At 44.0% G+C, this 14,891-nt stretch overlaps 1 protein-coding gene across 1 annotated transcript in view; it reads left to right on the top strand.

The window, feature by feature from the left end:
* Nucleotides 1-3,001: 3,001 nt before the first annotated feature.
* The window catches only part of PRKACB (protein kinase cAMP-activated catalytic subunit beta), a 76,382-nt gene continuing 64,492 nt past the window's right edge, over nt 3,002-14,891 (top strand). Inside the window, exon 1 of the mRNA XM_076340508.1 lies at nt 3,002-3,084. Within this exon, the coding sequence (XP_076196623.1) occupies nt 3,039-3,084 (46 nt within the window). The 5' untranslated portion in view covers nt 3,002-3,038. The remainder of the gene's footprint in view (nt 3,085-14,891) is intronic.

Genomic DNA, 14,891 nt, shown 5'->3' on the forward strand with positions numbered 1-14,891 from the left:
TCTTATACAGATCAGCAAAACAAATGAAATTTGAATTTTTTAGATTGCGCCATTACTGAAATATTCTAACATATCCAAACAGAACATTTTTCATATTTGCATGATTTGGTTTTTTAACCAATTGCGTTGAAAGAAAGAAGACAAACTACTTTTGCATGAGCAGTGATATGAGGCATTTCAGCATCAAATGATTTTATATAAGAAAACCAAGGGATTTTATATAAGACAATTACGGCAAACTGAAGATTGGGGCTAGAATAAGAGTTCATGCTCTGAATGCTAAATAAATATATATACATAACATATATAATCTATACTACATTGGTATGTTCTGCAATTAATTAATGAATATTAACTTGTTAATATAGCATAAGTTGTGTAAGTGGTGTGAACGAGAATGCAAATGTCCAGCCCTAAGTCCTTGTTTCTGTTATCTTAGCTTAGATGTGTAATGCTAGGATCATGGAAGTGGCTCATTTAATGTTTCACAGCACTGTTGACTTACATTTGTTATGTTTTTGATTATGAGAGTGTTCGGGTATAAGCATTTATGCAAACCCATCAGTGCTGCATGTGTATTCAGAGCATGTGCTTATCTGAGAACCAGTGTCATGCATTGCTGCACACACATATGCAGTGCTCTGTGTGTTTATATAGGATTTTGCTGGAGTACGTGCAACGACAGCCGATCCCTGTCCAGCAAATCCCGAAGGGCAGTAATGGCTACTGGACCTTGGTGGATCCTCACATACGGAGCCTATGCAGCATAATTTGCTAGTGAAGGGATGAGCTGTAATGCCAAGAATATGCTAAAGATGCTGCAGCGTATCTCATTTGTTAGTGATGCTGCTGCTGTCTTCTCAAGGATATCAAAATGTCTGTCAGCACCTGGATGAGAATCAGCTGACTCAGATTCCATCTGGCCAAAATGAAAATGATGATGGCTGGAGCGGGGAAAATGTTCAAAACTGTGGTAACACCTTTACCGTTTACCTACAGCATCTTCAGACATTTATTTAAATACTACAGCACCTCAGGTTTCTATTTTTTGTCATTGTCTGAGTGATCAAGATGGTCAATGGCAAAAGTACCTCTTCTCTTCCGAAGTTTAACTTCTCCTCCTGCTGCAGATCTGGCCATTGCAATCTACATGCCCTTGCCTGGCAGAGTGAGTTACCGGTAACTCACTGAACCTCTGGGTAAGTGCGTAAAGAATGCAGAGACTCCAGCTTCGGCAAAATGAGACAGCCCTCTTCAATAGTAGCAGCTTCACCGCCCCCAAAGGTTTGCAGGTTAAATCCTATGTCTAAGTCTTGTTTCTGTTCTTCAAAGCAATAAAGACCTGGCTTCCCCAGAGACTGCTTCTTGAATCATAAAAACACAGGTACTCCTCTGAAGCAAGCAGTATCAGACAGATCAGGATAATGCAAGTGAAAAGGTGAAAATCAAGAAAGTCCCTCAACTGAGTGTTCGTTGGTAGAACTTCAACCTACAAAACATCAAGATAATTCAGGTAAGTGTTCCCAAAAGTTTGCAGCTGGATAATCCACACAGCTTGTACCACTATCAAGGCAGAGCCACACGCTGGCTAGATCTGCCCAGTGTTCACATGCAACGGACTCTGCTGCGCAGTCTCAGGAGATTGGAAATTTCCCAGAGGTATCTATCTGCTCTAGCGTGCATTAGTGTATATGTATAAAATCCTGTCTTTCAGAGAGTAAGGTAATTCAGTGTTAGGCAGTGACAGCGTGTTCTGCACCGGCAGGCAGCCCGGGGTGTCAGGAGAGGATTTTGATAGCCCCTGTGAAAGGTAGTAGCCAGGACGGCTGCTGCTGGAACAACTCATGCAGCCTGCAGCCTTGGGGAAAGAATGCTGCCAGAAGAGGCTGGGTATCGCATACATTGTCGTGGCAGGATATATACGGTTTGTGATCCGTAAGATTAGCGCTTCTGCTCTCCAGTCTCACCACTTCAAGGCACATAAAACAGAGCCTTCTTTTTGATAAGCATTTCCTTCCAGAGCTAAAACACTCAGAGCATTTCACGTGGTAAATATATATAAAGAGAGCCATCATCAACTTGAAAGTCACAATACCGCTTGAAAACGCGTAGCTGTAGCTATTTATGACATGAGTGGCAGCAAAAGGGGGGAGGGAGAAAAAACCTTTCCTGGCAGCTCGCTTACTTTCTCTATTTTTTTCTGTAGTCTGTTGAGCCGCGTAAATACAGTTTGCGAACAGGCGGCAAGTGCGGGTTTCCTCGTGTACGCTGCCGGGGCGCAGGCCCGGGCAGGACGGCCCGGCCGGCGGCGGCGGCGGCTCCGCGGGGTGGGTGTCCCCGGGCCGCCAGGGATGCTCAGGGGGAGGCGGCGGAGCCCCCGGCGCCGGGCGGGCGCGGCCGCAGCGCGCTCGGCCTCCCGGGGTCACCTTGGGCGCGGCGCGCCTCGCCCCCGCCTCGGCGGCCGCGCTCCGCGGGCGGGACGGCCCTCCGGACAGCGGGCGCGGCGCTGGGAGCGCTCCCACGCCTCCGCCCCGTGAGGCCGGGCGCCGACCGGGGGTACGCGGAGGCGGCGGCGCCCCCGCCCCAGCGGCAGGCGCGGAGGCCGAGGGCAGCCCGCCCGCCCCTGCCCTCCGTGAGCCGCCGTTGGCGCGGGCGGGCGCCGCCCAGGGCTCCCGCAGCCCCCTCCCTCAGGCCGGGCGGCCGGGGCGGCGCCACCCGCCTGCGGCGGCGGCCGCGGCCGGGGCCGTGGACGGCGGCGTCCCGCGCCCCGCGCGCCCCCGGCGGGCGGCGTAGCAGGGAGGAGGCGCCGCCCCGGCCGTCATTTCCGCCGTGTGTCGGGGTGGGGGAGGGGGGCAGAGCGCTCGCCTCCTCCTCCGCGGCGGCCGGAGACACAGAGACCCAGCGCGGGGCGAGGGGAGCTCAGCCGCCGCCGCGCCCGCGGGCCGCGCCGCCCCGCCAGCCGAGCCCTGCCCCCGCCCGCCGCAGCCGCCCGGCATCCTTCCTTCCCGCCCCCCGCCCCGCGCCGCCCCGGCCCGGCCATGGGGAACGCAGCCACCGCCAAGAAGGGCAACGAGATCGAGAGCGGTGAGTGAGGGGGGGTCCGCCGCCTCCGCCCGGCGCCTGGCTCCGCTCCCCGAGGAGGGGCCGGCGGGCCGGGCCCGGCGCGCCCGCCCCGCGCCGCCGCCGCAGGCCCCGCGGCCTAGCGGCTGAGGCGCCGAGCCCCCCGCCCCGCGCAGGCCCGGCCGCCCGCGCCCGCCGGACCCCGGCTCGGCGCGGCCTGCTCGGCGCCGCGGGGAGCCCGCCCCGGCCCCAGCCCGTCGCCGAGCCGCCCTCCCTCCCGCTCGCCGGGCCGCCTCGGGGTTTAGCGTCTCGGGAAATAAGCGGGATAAATCCGCCCGCGGCCGCCGGGCCGAGCCCGCCGCCGGGCCGCGCGTCCGGCTGTCCCGCGGCAGGTGTCCGTCGCCGGCGAAGGAGGAGCTGCTGGCGGGGCCGGGGTGGCGGCGGGCAGGTGTCAGCGCCTCCGCCAGCCTCCGGCTTCCATCCTCGCCCCGGCCAGCTCGCTTTCCCCACCCCTGAACACACCCTTGCCGGCGGGGGAGGCCGCCCGCCGCGCCGCGCTCCGTCTGCGGCGGGAGGGTTTTCATCCCGCTGCGGGGAATGTAGGTCAGAAACTCCTAAGCCTGCCCGGGTGGTGCAGCCCCAGTGACCCTGCCGGTCCTGCCCGCGCCCCGTGGCACAGCCCCAGCCCCGCGGCGTGTTTACATCGGCTGGGAGAGCGCTCGGTACAAACGGTGCTCTCCTGATCCCTGGGTAAAATGGAAGACAAAAGCATTGATCTGAACTTGCCATCGCAGGGTGCTTTTTGCTGGTGTTTTGTTGGGGTTTTTTTTTCTTTTTCCTCTCTTAAGTGTTTCAGCATAATCTTTAAATAATATAGAGCCAATTCAATTGTTGGGGAAGAAAAAACCCCAGACTTTATTTTTAGTAAGTTAACTTCCTTACTTTGCTTCTAGTGGAAAACTTTGGGTATGTTTGTGATGGGAAAGAGCAAAGACAAGACGTAGTGAGCAGCCAGTTGTGCAAGCTCAGTGTTCCTGCGACAATACCCTTTGTTACTGGAAATTCCGTGGGCATTATTAAAATGGAAAGAAGTTTAAACATCGAAGTTACTTTTTGGCTTTTGGGGTTTTTTTTTTCCAGTTTGTTTACTTTATGTGTGTTTACTACCGAGGTCTGGGGTAGGACCGGGTAACTCGATTTGCATAGGCCGGTGCCTGCCCACACAGCATTCCTCTGGCTTCCCCGGGATCTGCATGGGTGTCTCCAGCTGTGGGACCAGGGCCTCAGCTTGACCTGCCCAGTTCTGCTGTGTGGTTTTGCCTTTCGGTTCTTGTGTCTTATCTCAATATTATTATTATAGATTTCACAATCCAAATATTTTATGAGTATTTGACCATGGTTGTTCAGTGTTTTTATTTTTTATTATGTAGCCGAGTGCATTAATTTTTGATAGGAAGTATTTTAGCCTACCTATAAAGATAGGTGTGAAGAGAGAGAGAGAGGGTGGGTAGTTTGAAGTACTTCAGATGACAAAACACTGCATTTTGTACTTCATAGTAGCTGTATTGCTATTAGTCTGCGCAGTTAAATAACACTACACCGCACGGTGTTTACTTCCATTTTAATTAATTATTTTCTGATATTACCAAATACAGTGATTTTTAAGTTGCAGAAGGAGTTAGCTTCAGAACTACTCTCTCTCCCTTTGTTAGAGTTTAAAAATGAAACGCTGCTAGAGGCATCAAGCTCAGGTGTTCAGTTAGTATATTTAGCAGCAAAAAGCTCTGTAACGATACAACTTCTGTAACTAGGAGAAGAAATTGATCATCATTGACATACTGCTGGGAAAGGCCAGGATTCACTTACTATGGAGGATCAATAGTATATGAATACTATACACATAATAAATTATTAGAAGCAATATTTGGTTTACTGGCAGCGAAAGTTGATGTGTAATCTATTCCTACGATACACGGCAACTAAAAACTAAAGAAACATAAAATGTGATGGAGCTTTAATATTTCTGATACACATTCGCATTGTTGAGCCAGTTTTCCTGTTTTGTGTGTTAAGTTGTCCTTAGTAGCACATATTCCAAACTTCAGGACGCTGAAAATGAAGTTGTTTCAAGTGGTAACAGAAAAAGATCCAGGTTTGACTTGTAAAAGTGATGTCATGCCCTTGATCCACGCATGGAGCGTATGGTATTGTGTGGATCAAGGGCATGCTAAGGTCCCTGAAAGAACAATGAAGGGTAACGCAGCTTCCACTGATAACTATACTTACTAGTTCATGAAGTGTAATTTGAGACCTCTTTCACTATCTGTGGTCAGCACAGTAAATGCTGTTCACCTAACGGTGGGACTTACATTCTCCTTGTTTATTTTGGGTTTCCACGTATATTCAAGTATCTTCAGTACTTGTTACTTCACTCAGGCTGTCAAGAGGAATAAAGCCAGTTGTGTGTGAGCACCAGTAGTAGAATTTGGCAAATGTTTCAGAGTATTTCTAGGCAGAAGTTGGAGGTGAATGAAATCTGAATGCTGGTTAAGTTTCTTAAGCTTAGCCACCAAAAAAGTGAATCGAGCTTGCATAGCAGGGAGGGCAAGATACATATGTGTGTATATACAGAAGATGGAAAGCTTCAGTGTAGTCTGTTAGGGTTTTATTTCTATGCCTTTCTGTTCCAGGTTCTCCTCGTATACAGTGGATTTTGATTTGGAGGACCAAAATTAAAAGTGATCCTTTCCAAAAGAGAAGCTTAAGGGTTCTGTACCCATTTTAAGCTCTGTACCTGTTTTAAGTGGGCTCATGGTTTTCCACAGGGCACAGCAGCCTAAGAATTCTGAGGGTCTTTTAGAATAATAATATAAGTATTTTTCATTTGAAATCTGAAGAGACGTAATTGTCAGTTGTCTTAAAAGTTTCTCTAAGTTCGATCCCTCATCCTAATATTCATTTAATTATTCACTTCATTGTTTAGGGGTTTTTTTAGCTGCTCAATTTACAGTGGTTGAGAAAACTTCTTTTGCAAAATGTCAACGTGTGGTAAATTACATTTAAAAAAAAAAAGGCCACAGGGAGTCTACCTTGTTGCAATTAATGTAGGAAAATGTTAGCTTTATCAATATTCATTATCTTGGAATCATTTGTTAAAGTAGCACACAACATAAAAGAAACGTAACTACAACACACCTCTGAGTTTAAAAAAGGTCGCATAGTATTTTTTTTAATCCAGTAACTAGATCTGTTACTTTCAAGATCATTATTGATTTTATATGAAACAGGAATGTTTCAACTTTACTAGGGCTATTTTCTAAACAGGAATGAATATCAGCCCTGCAAATTGTAAAGTTGGTAGAAGGCTTTGGGTTTTTTTCTTCAGATAACTTGATAATACAGATTTTTGAAGTAATTACTATGTACGCCTCTGAATTATTTGCCCCTTTAGATATGCAAGGTAGTGTCATACATGGCAGCAAGAAATTTGTTTAGAAATCAATAGTAATCTCACTTGGTGTTTTGGTTTGGTTTTTTTTTTTTCCTGGATTCAAGAACACTTAGCTGTGATATTGTCTGTTTGTTTCTTTTTAATCACCAAACTGGATTAGAGACCAGGTGATTAGAATGCATTCTTTGGTGACTGGAAGATTTGTATACTTTCTCTTCTTCCAGTAGGTCTTGAAACCACATGAGTTTGGCTTCGGGGTTCTGTTAGCCAGGATTCAAATGGTCCTTGCTGCTTTTTCTGTAGCAATATGTGGTAGTAAATTGCTCTTAAAATGTATGTTTAAAATTAAACTACACATGATTTTCAAAACACAATTCCGTACACATATCTTCTTACCTGGTAGCCAGATCTCCAGCTTCCAGTGCATGAGGAATTTATTAATCTAACATGACTTTACTAACTTTGACTTCTGTGGTCTTTAAATAGCCAAGCACAACATGTGTGATGTGTATTCTGCATGTGAGTTTTATGTTCATTCACTCCTCCTCCTCCTCCTCAAAGTGTTCCCACTACAGTATCTTCAGTATGACAGAGTTCCTATTATAGTCAATTCTTCTCTTTTTAACTCTCATAATTATTCTGTAAGTAGTGCTCCTTTGAAATGTGCTTGACAGGAAGATGTAGCCTTCTTAATTTTCCTTTGCCAGTAGATTTTAACCTTCTCGGGGGGACATTTCTTAGAACTGAGATTTTTTTTTTTTCTTATTTTTTATGTGCATTCAATGCTGGGTCATTCTGCTGTGTTTACTCACTGAGGACCAAAAGAGACCACAAGTTTGTTTCTTGTAAAGACTGGATGAGACAAAGCTCTTGTCACTGCTGACCTTGATTAGATTAAAATTGGTGAAGCAGAGGTGAAAAGCTCTGTGTCTATTACTATTCCAAGCTTGCTGATTCCCTGTCACTTTTCCAGAGACCCTTGTTTCAGTGGTTTTGATCTGAGTGTAGTTGTGTTCAACAGCTGTTGTCTTTTTTTCTTTTGCTTATTGTGTTTATGCTCTCCGATTTTGAAATAGATAGCTTTTGGAGCCTTGTTTACACATTTTAGAAATCAGCTATAGTATGTATTGTATAAAGAGTAATTAACAATATATATTCCAGTGATGCTGGAATGGACTGTATGGATAGCATCTCTAAACAATGTATTTAAAGCTTCATTCCTTATATTTTGAGCTTGTATTGTCTCACTGTTGATCAGTTAGGTTTCAGCAATATGGAACTCCATCATCTGAAAAACAGAAGTAGTTACAATTACTTGCTGAAGAAATATCTAAAAATTCCTTTGCTGTAATCTCCAATGTAAGACTACCGGTATGCACCATCTAAAAAGAGGCACCATCTGAAATTCTGCTTCAATTAAAAGCAAAATGCTTATTTACAGCTTGGACTAGCAAAGAGAGAGGCTATCATTCAGTAAATGATAGCCACCTGGTAGCATAACAAAAGGTCAGAAGGACCCCCAAGTGATAAATTAGTTTATGTATTTAGCTGTTGTAGTTAGGCCCTTATTACAGGCTCAGACTGCTCTAAAGACAGAATATTTTAAAGTACTTGACGTTCCCTTGCTGCTGGATTTCTTTAGTGTTCATTCATTTAGCCATATATCCACATTCATAGAAATGACACAATCAAAAAGAGTATCTTGAAAAATACTCAGATTTCTCATATTTTTGGTAACACTTACATTGTTCCTTAGTGTAATTAAGGCCATGTCTGTGCCGCAGAAATTAACCGTCTTATTGGTACAGGGAGCAGAATGTGGACAGAGAAGTAAGTGGAAAAACTGTAAGGATGCAGTGCTGCGAGTTAAGGTGTCGTGGGCTGCCCTGCCCGAGTGGAGGGCTGTGCTCCACGCTGTGCATGAGGCTGTCGGGGAGTCTTCTCCAGTTAGTTAAGTTCTTCTGTAACTGACACATCTCTCCTTTGGACAGAGCTGTGGAAAGGCCTTTGGATGGCTGTCAGATTTTGTGTGTTTTGTCTGCATCCATTACTGTAGACATCATGAAGGGCTTGTTTGCCCAGCAGCTTTTTTTTTTTTCTTAAACTACAGCAGTTAGTTTAATAAAGGATATTGTCTCTGCTACACAGCAGGTGGGTTCCAGATGAGATCCAAGTAGAGTGTATTTTTTTAATCAGTGCTTCTGGTCATTTAAGCTTGCAGAATTTTCAGCGTTAGGAACCTTGAATCGGTGGGGATTTTTCTTATAAACTTGTGAAACTTAGGGCTAGAACTTGGCAAAGAGTCTGCCCTGCAGTGCTGCTCTCAAGCTTTGTCTTTCTTACAGGTGCAAGGTGTTATTTCATAAGCATTTCTTTCAGTTTGCAGTTCTGCTTTTTTGTCCCCTGCCACTTTTTTCCTGCCTCTGTGCCCTCAAGTGTGCTGGAGCAACTATTTATGAGACAACAAGGTGAACTGAATTTGAGATTGATCTAGGTTAAAAATAACCCTGCAGAAAAGGGAAAGCAGAAGGGACTTTAGTTAAGTTGGATTGGCTTCCTGATCCAGTTCACTGCAGCCATGCTATCAGTTGTACCAGTGCAGGTGGTGTATGGCACAGAGGTGAGACTGGATAGCGGGCACAAAACAGGGGCTGCCTGACCTACTGCTGTTGCGGAAAGGAGAGCTGTGGTGCTGTGGCCTCAGGCCGTACTGCAAGTCTTTTCCTACCATACATGGTTTCTATGCTGTGAGGTAGAAGTGTTTCCTGGGGAATGGGGGAGAGGACAAAGTAGCAGTGGAGCTGTGAGGAGGTGAGTGAGTGAGAAATGTGTTGTTTTAGGAGTTGCAAAGGGTGATAAAATCACCCTTCTTTTTTTCCTTTTTTTAATCCCCTCCCCCCCCCCCCCCCCCCCCCCCCCCCCCCGGCTGTGGTTGGGAAAGGATTACACGCTATCCTCTGTGTAATTTTATTTATTTGTGTTATCCTGGTGTTCAAGAGGGCTAGTCATGAATCAGGACCCCCCCCCCTTTTTTTTTTTTTGTACAAACACAAAACAGACAATTTATTCTCCGAAACCCACACGTTCTCTTTTGGATAATAAGGTGAATACAGACAGATGAGAAATACAAGATGAAAGTGAGACTAGTAGTCTGTGTAGCAGGACAATCGGGATGAAGCAGTTTAAGGGTACGTTTGTAGACGTTGCTATGCAGGGAGCTAAAAGGAAGATACCGGGGTAGCCCTGCCTGTGGTGTTCGGAACCGGCACTGGTAGACGACAGTCTCTTTGGTGCTCAGTTGAGTCTGTCTCTTTGGCATCCTGCTTGCTGTTTCTTCAGCGTCACAGCAGAATAACGTCCACTAAGAGTAAGGTTTCACAAAACAGCTGAGCCCATCTGGTGGCTTGTACCATTGAAAAATACATTTTTATTCCTAGACCCTTCTGGGTCACAATTCTAGTGTTTTTCCCATCTATTGATAAGCTGTTTTACATAGGCAGAAAACTATGTGGTTTTTATCCCTTTGGGTTATCTATAGTTATTTTGCACGCCAAATCAATTCATTGAGGTGTCAGATGGCAACAGACAGATTCAAAGGAAGCGATGAAAGCACTGTTGGCAATGAAATAGCGAGGTGGCAAGAAAAAGGAGTCTCTCTTCTTAGCATTGAGCTCTTAGATGAACTCAACAGTTTCCTAAGAACTCACCCTGCTAACTTCTTGGAAAAATGGTTACTCCAAACTACCCCTTTCCCATCTGGCTTTGTTCATATAATGAATTACTTCAAGGCTTGAAGTTTTTAGTGAGAGGTGTTAGCACCTAGTAGCTGGACTTGGCTTTTTCAAGCTTTTAGAGTTACATGAAGATAGAGAAGAATATAGCAAAACGTTGCTTCTTTCCGTCTCCGCACTTCTGTGGATCTTTAAGACAATAATATTTTAGAAGATTTTTTTTTTGTTTATTTTTTTCATTTTGTATTTAGTTTCAGTTCTCTTTTTGCCATTTGGATATTCAAACCAAGAAATGTACCAAAGTTTTTATTTCATTCATTCATTTTCTCATTCATTAAACTATTTTCTACTATTCCCTGCCCAGAGAGGTTCATCTATAATCGTAGAGGGCTTGCTAGCTTGTGAGATAATGAGTTCTGGTATATAATCCTAGATACACATGTTGTAAGGGTTAGGCTAACTGTATGGGTTGCTTAACATTTTACCATGTAGTAAAGGTGTGGAAACACCTTGTGTTTTGGGTTTTGTTTTTTTAAAGCCACAATTTTTATGACTTCAGGCTAAACAACCAGTTTGTTTTCAGTGTTTCTTTATATTGGGATATAATCTATCTATAGTTTTGAGCCATAGTTTTGAGAGTTTTAGAAAATCTTTCAGAAAATCATAGAGGTATATAAATACACTCTGCATGTTAGAGACAAATGTGCCTCCAGGCTCTGAGAAAGCAAAAATCTTTTCCATGACATAGCTGTTCTCTACCAGAGAAAGCCTGATGAGCATTTTGAGCCAAGTTCTCCCCATAGGAAGGGCAGAGAATTACTGTTCTACCTTGCACTGACGGTTTCTTCTGAGGGATATGGTATCTGTGTGATAGACTAACACTGAAATAGTAAGATATCTTACCTGCGATGTTAGAAAAAGAGGCATAGAAAATCCTTCTTCAACACATTGTTAGATGAATGAATATCTAACCTGCTGGGTGGTTTGTAAAGGTAAGCGTTAGTTTTGTTATCCCTCTGTCTCTTGTTAACTTTTATCCTTTTGTTAAAAATACTGTAAAGTTTAAACAGAGGACATCAGGAACTTTTTGTTTATTTTATTTCACTCAAGTTAAGCTGCTTCCAGCAAGTACGTACTTGTTAACCTACTGCACTTGCTGTTAGCACTTGTCTGTAAACCCACAGACTTCCACAGCTGCAGTGTGGTTCAAGAAATTAAAACAAAGGAAACTGCATTTCTGGAACGAAGAACGAAACTTTAAAGATAGAAAAGATTGTTACTTTGCCTGTGCCCAGAATCCATTTGCTCTTCCCTCTTATGAAATGACATAATTAAGGGTGTACGTACTCAGATACATCAGCAGGTGCATTGTAATAGTAATTAAGGTTAGTGTTGATTACTATGATATTAGGCAGTGTGAAATTCTTTGTTTGTCTTGTAGCAGGTAACAGTAATAGGTTTATAGTATATTTAAATTCTAATTGTTAAGCATATGATAATCTAGCCTTACTTTGCACAGGGGAAAAATGTGACTTAACTGCACCAAAGTCTATCATGAAGGTAAAGGTTTTAATGCAAATTACCTGTATTCAAGCATTTTATTAACTGATCCATAGATTTGATCAGGGTTTCTCATTGAAAAACAGGGTAGGTGGTGAGAGTGAAAAAAAGCATTACATAGCTAAAATCATGCCAAACCAATTTGAAAGATCATGGTATTTCCTTCTACTAGGTGTCATTATGATGAAAGGAGATATGTTTTCATTGACTTGTCAAGGACTATTTTATATCAGGCAGTTTTTAAAAATTCAATGCTTCAGTCATACATTTGGTCCTTGTGAAAACTTGTGCAATGAGAAGGGGGGGTCTCACTGAAATGCAGCACTATGCATGCACTGCAGATCCCAGCACTGGTACTCTGCTTTGGGAATTACGGGTTAAACAACCTAAAGCAGTAGACTGCAACAGTGCATCCTGTGGTCAAGCTGGTTTCTATCCGTTGGCTTAAAAATCTACATTTTAGTGGTACTTGTTTAGGTGAACTGAACTTCAGAGTGAAATAAGGTGCTAAATCATTTAGCTTATTTTAGCAGCCTATATGAATATCAAATTGCAAAACAAGTTTTGCCATTAGTGTAAGTCCACAGCAGCTTCATGGGATGTGGAATCGCCTGGGAGGTTCAGGGTGTGTAGTGCTTTGTAATGGTTCTTATGGTGTCTGCTGGTTCTTTTGCAAATTAGCAGATTTTTTTGTTCTGCTTTGAATTTCTTGGGGACTAACAATCGGATGCAAAACTGACACAAAACCAAAATTAGCTTCAGTTTTTCACACAGATTGCTCTAATACAGTTCAATTTCTATCTACGTTTTTTCTATTGTTATGACACGCTTTCTGCCAAAAGATTGCTCTTTTGATTCTACCTACATCATTATCCAACTGCTCATTTAATATTCAAATGCAGAATTTATTTCATTTTCATATTAACTTAGGTTTTTGATATTGAACTCCAAGGTAGAACATGCTTGAACTTTAAATGAATGTGTCCACAGGTTGGGGGGTTTTTTCTCCTTCTGTTTTCATTGCTGAGTAACATTTGTTACCATTTGTAGGTAACAAACATATCAAACGTGTTGCATCTAAGGTGAATGCTCAGGAAAAGGTTGGCAAGGATGGCAAAAGGTACTGAATGATTTCTATATGAAGAATTACTATGTAAGTGACATCTATCTAGAATAGACAGAGGGTATGATCTGTAAAATTGTGTGTGGCATGGGAAGTGAGAAGTGTGCTATGCTTACCCTGTTCTTGCTTTTCTTAAGCAGCCGCTTTCTATTGGCTTTTTCATTAGACACAGATAACAATTTATTCCTAATAAATCATTAGAGCCCTCCTTGAGAATGAGGAACTACAGAAAAAGAGAATGGAGAGAAACCAGGCAACAGCTGGCAAAAGGAGGAGGAGTGTGGGTCAAGAAATGTAAAAAATAGGGAGCCAAAAGGAGCACTAAGCAGAGTACGGTCTGGGTCTTGTCCCCGTTCTCCTGTCCCGGAAGAGGGAGCTGGTGAACGCTGGCCAGAGATGCTCTGCCTGAGGAGGTGGAAGTAGATGCCACGGGTGTCAGGGTCATCCTGTGAAGCTGCTTCTTCCTAGTTGCAGCTTGGTGAGAGCCAGTGGAGTTGATGAAGAGATCCTGCATCACGTAGAGCCTTCGAGGGGAAGTGTATAAATATAAAAGTGAGCGAAGAGCATCTTAATAAGAGGTTTTGGAGAAGCTGGAGGAGGGGTTGCCACTTGTCCCACTCAGGCCACGGCACACATGTGTGTTCCACCTTATCCCAGAGGGAGCTAAACTCTCGGGACCCCATGAACAGCAGTATGGATGTGCCCATCTCTTTAAAGTATTTTTCCTGGCTGGGCTCTGGATTTAGCCCAGAGTACAAGCCGGTCTACCTGGCGTCTTGCCTCTTCTGATGGTAGGAGATCCTGTCTCCTGCTGTCTCGGCAGGGCAAAAGGTGAGATAGTGAAGTATGAGTGCATAGTGGAATTTTCTAAGACGAGGTGTGAAGATGAACTGGATGTCATGAAGCCTACTGAAATACTGCGTGGGGAAGCATGTGTATATCACAGGGACAACAGTCTTCTGCTGGTGTTACAGTTCCCTCAATCTTGTAACCAGGAGTTACGCTGTTGCTGTAAAGGTGGCATTGCAGGTCGGGGCACCGGTGACTAGCTTCGTGCCAGATACCCAAAGCCACGTTCCATATTTTGGGTTGTGCGACAGATGCCAGGTATACTTGGCGTGTTGTAGTTTCAGCTATCTTTAGCGTTTTCCATTGATAGCTGATAGCTGTTATGGTGAGTCCCTTATTTACCTACAGTCCTAATCTTCTTTGTGCACCTAACTGTATTCCTAGCAGTCCTCGCCTATGTTTTCCTGTAGTCTGACGTAAGACAGTTTTACATTGCACTGAAGAAGTCTGTTGTTTTCTGTACCAAAGTGGTACTTTTTGTCTGATCTTTTTATCATGATAATTGTAGGTGCTACTTGTATACCTTCAAACAGGATTATTTTTTTTTAATGAATGGTGTCTCTTTAGGACCTTGCTATTTTTGGGAGCTAAACTGATATTATAAAGCTGTTCCTTTCAGAAGAGTTGGGGTTTTTTGGTGGTGGTGGTTTTGGGTTTTTTGTTTGTTCTTTTTTTAAGCAGATGCTTGAAACTATGCCATTTATTATAGAAAAGCATTTGCTAAGTAATTGATAGCAGGAATATAGAACATAATTTGGCCAAGTAACTGTTGTGCTTTTCAACCATAGGACAGTGTCGTATGATCATTTGGTTGAATTTCTAAATCAGTTATAGCCACAATTACTTGTTGGTATTACTTAGAATGGTTTTTCAGGACCTCTTTTAGAAGCAATTTTATAGTTTCTGCTGGAAAAGAGCTGTGTTTTCAGAGTAGAACCTGATTTTTGCTGGTGTGATGGTTTTTGAAAACAAACCCAAGCCATGGTTGTATTGTCTCCAACTTGAGGTTTGAGGCTATAATTACGAAACTTTCTTCAACTTGCTGCTTACGGAGTAGTTACATGACCAATTTTCTTTGGCAGTAAAGCTGACTTGAAAAATTCCTGCCCTGATCACC

The sequence above is a fragment of the Aptenodytes patagonicus genome, chromosome 5, assembly GCF_965638725.1.
Source record: "Aptenodytes patagonicus chromosome 5, bAptPat1.pri.cur, whole genome shotgun sequence".
Taxonomy (NCBI): domain Eukaryota; kingdom Metazoa; phylum Chordata; class Aves; order Sphenisciformes; family Spheniscidae; genus Aptenodytes; species Aptenodytes patagonicus.